Raw genomic sequence first — 5,000 nt, forward strand, 5'->3', positions numbered from 1 at the left:
GGTCCCTTTTAACATTTAATAAATGGCCAAAAAAATGCCGTCATTGAAATAAGCAAGCAGTATGACACACTACAAACAAATATCCACTAGGGTCAACAGCTTTGATGTATCTCCCAAGGAGAAGAGGAGGACGTGGGCTGAAGTCGATTGAAGAACAATATAAGGTCACCAAGATAAAGTAAGCAGTTACGATGTATGCCAACAATGACAAGAAGATCGAGATGGTGAGAAGGTTTGAGGAAACGTCGGAGGCGTCAGGGCGAAGGTCGCTCGTTAAAGATGCAAAGAAGTACGCGGGTGAGCTGGACCTCCATCTCAACTTAGTTCATATGGGGCCGACAGGTACGGTGTCACTGGTGACAGAAATGAAGAGATCGAAGGGAAGAAGATAGGAGCATGGGTGAAGCGCGCCCAGCAAGGAAAGAACGCTGACGAGTTGAGAGCAGAAAGATGGCAAGGAAAATTCGTAGTTTAGAGATGGGATAGTTTTAAACCGCGCAAAAATATCCCTGTACTATTGAGCATCACCGATAGGAAACTCGAGTATCTCGAGATGCGCAGAACGTATGCGCAATAACAATAGTAGGCACTGTCCTTGAACTGGCGCAAAAGCGTGAGGCCATAAGGTCACATTCACATTACTGCTGAGGAAATCAACACCAAGAAACTGAAGATACTATTGTCAAGACGAACTGTTTTCTTGGAAGGAAACATATCACGCAGCAGTATACAGATCTAAATCTAAGGTATCATAGAAGAAAAACCATTGCGAAATGAAATCTTACAGACCTTACAGGATGACCGAAAAGCAAACGACAACGCACCCTTGACACTTAATTGAGATGTGCTTGTTTGTGTCTGATTTCTGTTAAATCGGGCTGGAAAATTTGCAGGGGTAAGAGTTGGCGGAACAGTAACTTGACTGGTTGATGATGAAGGCGCCTGAGATCTCTTAGAGGATAGCAAGTCTTACAAAACGTCTTCCGTTGGTCTTCGTTGTTTCCCGCCGTTCTCCGCCATGCTGTTTTCCTGTGGCCCGGACACTGTCTGTAAGTGCTCTTACACGAAGTACAACCCCAGTGTCCGGTTATCAACAATCTAATCGATAAGAAGTTTTATGTATGTATGCTCCGCGCAGAGCTGGTCAAAAATGTGGCTCTAAGTTTCATATTTAAGGTAAGCCCTATTTGTGTGAATGAAGTCAAATATTTGAAGACACTTTTGTATGTATGCCTCGAGTTGTATAAATGTTTAAAGAAAGACTTATGTATTTGCAAGATGTTGTCAGTGTTTATTTGGGAACAAGTTGGATATTTCCACATCTAGTTGTATCTATAGGCCCTATGCAAAAATGGCTGTCAGCCTTACTGACCTCGTTCTTGAGTTAAAAAAAACAAAAGAATATTTCATCTTGAACGAGGCTAGTCAGGCTAATTTGAATGCAGACAAAAGAACATTAAAATGGCAGGCATTTTTGCACAAGGTCTATATGAAACAAGTTTTACATATCAAGAAGAAGTCTTCTATATAATAAGGAGAAGTTTTATATATATTAAGGAAGTGTTTTTGTCGGTTTTGGCGCGTCATAAATAAATGAATTCATTTTTTTATCGGAATAATAGGACCAAAGCGGGAGATTCGCTCTCTTCTGACAACAACTTCTTTTGCGAGACTGAAATAGCACGCGTGCTAACGGCGTATTTGAACTTGAACGCTATAAGTACCGGTACTTGTAGCGTTCAAGTTCAAATACGTCGTCTGCTCGCAGGCTAGACTGAAATGTATAAGTGTGGCAATCTGGCAACTGTTTTTATCCTTTATAGTCCAGTTTTCTTGTATCTAATGTTGTTAAAGTTCTGGTGGTATTGAAAGCCTCTGTGCTATTTTAAACACTAATTACAACGCGTATTGATTCATCGCTTTTTTTTTTTTAAATCTTTATGTTATTTGGTTTCTTTAAAGTTATTTTCTTTAAATACAAGGGCCATACTAACGAAGTTTACCGTAGAATACGCCCCGCTGTATTGGATTTCGTGCGAGCCACTACACAATGGAAGTTTTAAGAAGTCTTATCGGCCCGATCCTTTTAATTTAAATGAAACCAATACATGAATTTGGCGTTGTCTCCTATGATTTCCCAAAGTTTTGTCACCTTTCCAAACTCTTTTGTGATTTGCTATCTTTGGCGGAACATAATTAAAAGACAGTTTCTCTATCAAATATCATAGTTCAATTTATTTAATGTTTTTTTTTTGTATACATATTGCCGCTGCGCTCGACTTAACAAACTGTAGTTAATCACCAAAATTAAATTTCCTTTTCAAGGGGCTTATATTTAGTCGTTTGTCAAGTTAAAGAAAAGTGTGATTCAGTCTCGCATCAGTCGTTGTTTTAATAAAGAAAATTAACCATGTAAGAATCAATTGTTCTTTTATGAAAAGCAGGGAACACATTTGAACACGAATAGTCAAAGAAAACAATAGATTCAGTATATTAGTTGACCCTCTTACTGTCTCCTTTATATCAAAGGTGTGGCTTTGTGAAAATCCACGCTACAAAGTAGAACAACGACGGTGATTCTTCGATTCGACCACAAGACGTCTCCTGCGGAGGTTCGGCCACTCGAGTTTCGATTGGTTAACGTGACAAGGTAACCAGGGGGCAGATAATAACATTACAAGCGTGTTTCCCAAGGAACAAGTGTTTAACATAAATCGGGTTCGATTGAACTAGGGAATGATTTCTGGTCAAACGTCATTTAGGCTGCCAGACTTTCAGTCAGACGTTTACATTTGAGGGCAAATAGTGGCAAATTATGGCAGCTTTGCCCAGAGAGAGCTTACAAGTTGAACCAGCCGTGAAGGCATCTGCGGCGAACAGGGACCTCAAACAAAAGAACAACCGCGCTTCACATAACTGGCAAAGGGCGAAAATTGCTCTGGAAAGAGAAAAACAACGATGGAAAAAAGAGAATTTGGATGACAGGAACAAGTTGCTGAAGCAACGACAAGAGTTGCGGAGCACGTCGCTTTCTTTAACGAAATCGAATTCTGAGAGCCCCTCCGAAGATGAAGGAGCAGTTTCTACACAGCAAGTCAGACGACAAATGTCGCTGAAAGATGTTTACGACGCTTTGATCGCAGCACAACGAAAAGAACAAGACGACTCTTCCTCGGTTAGGAGCGTAAAATCGGACTCGACGGTGGTAATGTCTTCGACAGCAAGCTTCGAACGAAAGCGAGTGGGACGCAAGTCAGTTAGTTTTTCGCTCCAAGGACTGCAGAAGGCAAACAGCAGCCTGCAAAGTAAATTACAGGCTCTTGAGATGGCTCAACAAGGTTCGGCTGTTGATAACGAAATCCGACCGCATTCTGGTTCGCCAGCGAGTCATTTTGATTTGACCGACGAAGAACGAAGTTTAGGGCCAACGCTAAGACTACCACCGTCCCATCTGCCGCCTATAGCGCGAGGCGTAAATTTCAAACCTCGAGTTAGGAACTTTAAAAAAGATCAAGCATTTATAGCGCGACAAAACGTCAAAGAGAATACACTTGATGACATTCGCTACTGTCGATACTTGAGAAAAGTTGGCCGCTCACGACCAGATTCGTGTGATACAACGAGAACTCAGCATCATCACTACCGACTCTCTCGCCTAAATACCAAGCCGTGAAAAAACTGAAAGGACTCGGCTTCCAGCTATGTTAAAGATCTTGTTTTCAGAAAAGCAAATGAATAAGGACACGACTAATTTGACTGCAATGATCATTGTCGATCACAAACACAGGAGGTTCATTTGCATTTTACTAGAATTTTCTGAGTCGAAAGTTTTCGACATAACAACATTGTAATTTTCTCTTCACTTCGTAGTAGTGAAGTGAAATGTCTTAGAAGGAAAAATGAAGGTGAGCAAAGATAGCCGGGAGAGAAGAACTGTGCGCGCAAAAGGAAATGTTCAGGATTCGCTTCAGCAGTGAGAAACGTAGAGAAAATTGAAGATCACGCGTCATGATACATGTACCTATATACACGAGAATAACTTTAAATGTTCGTTTGAAAGCAAGGAACATGGAGAAAGAGACAGGGTCAGAATTTAAAGGTTAATGGTAATGAATTAATATTCAAAAGTTCTAGAAAAAAAGTGGAGCTGCTTTTCTTGTCGGAACAATAGGAGCATTTAATCTGCGTTTTAATAGAAGTGCCCCGATAATGCGACTGACATAAATTAAGGCATGTTTTTGACATCGAGAAAAGAAAGCCGTCATGTCCGCAAATATTGCGCTTTTTGCAGTATGGAATTGGTGATATTGACGACAAATTAACAGAGTACATAAATTACGCACACACGAAAATAAGCAATTAAGAATCGCATATATTACATGATTTCGTGACTTCATGGAGCAAAACATGTATTTGTGAGGCATTACCCGAATAAAAAAAAAAACAACAACAATAAAGTCTTTGTTTTCCTATGAAAGGCATTCTAACCCCAAATTGCTTGAATTTCACCGCCTAACATGCGTAAATTGCTTTTTCAAAGAATGCTAACGCGTGGTCCAGATAAATGTGCCAATTAAAGGCTACTATATAGCTTTCAGTGGTCACGTAAACACGAATGATGACGTGCTCCGTTTGCAATTAGCGAAATATTCACTTGCATCAAAGTAGCTTGCCTCAAAACAATAATAAACACATTCACATCGGATTGGCATTTCGCGCGGCCATTTTTCAAAAGTATAGCCAAAACGATAACCGACAATCCCAGAGTTCTGGACGCGAAATAAAAGAGCATAAAGCCTCTCATGTATTGGGGCTCTCTTTACCTTCAATAAGCCACAAAGTAACACAAAAAATGTCAATATTTAATTTCAAATCAAACATGAAATTGCCAAAATAAGACGATTATTTGCATTGGAAACTGAAAATCTACCAGAATTTCATTTTTGGGCATACTAGAGATGCTGCCTTGAATGAAGACACTTTCCTCTCTATACAAACAC

The 5,000-nt window shown here is 40.1% G+C and overlaps 2 protein-coding genes across 2 annotated transcripts in view; one reads left to right on the plus strand and one right to left on the minus strand.

The window, feature by feature from the left end:
• Positions 1 to 2,677: 2,677 nt before the first annotated feature.
• Positions 2,678 to 4,457, plus strand: LOC138014381 (uncharacterized). The gene has a single exon (XM_068861441.1). The coding sequence runs from the start codon at positions 2,816 to 2,818 to the stop codon at positions 3,671 to 3,673; it is 858 nt and encodes a 285-aa protein (XP_068717542.1). The 5' UTR covers positions 2,678 to 2,815; the 3' UTR covers positions 3,674 to 4,457.
• A 390-nt stretch (positions 4,458 to 4,847) lies between these two features.
• LOC138014379 (sperm-associated antigen 4 protein-like) overlaps positions 4,848 to 5,000 on the minus strand; it is a 16,969-nt gene continuing 16,816 nt past the window's right edge. Inside the window, exon 13 of the mRNA XM_068861440.1 lies at positions 4,848 to 5,000. This exon is cut by the window's right edge and continues 527 nt beyond it. The gene's annotated coding sequence lies outside the window, so the exon portion shown is untranslated.

The sequence above is a fragment of the Montipora capricornis genome, chromosome 8 (genome assembly GCF_036669925.1).
Source record: "Montipora capricornis isolate CH-2021 chromosome 8, ASM3666992v2, whole genome shotgun sequence".
Taxonomy (NCBI): domain Eukaryota; kingdom Metazoa; phylum Cnidaria; class Anthozoa; order Scleractinia; family Acroporidae; genus Montipora; species Montipora capricornis.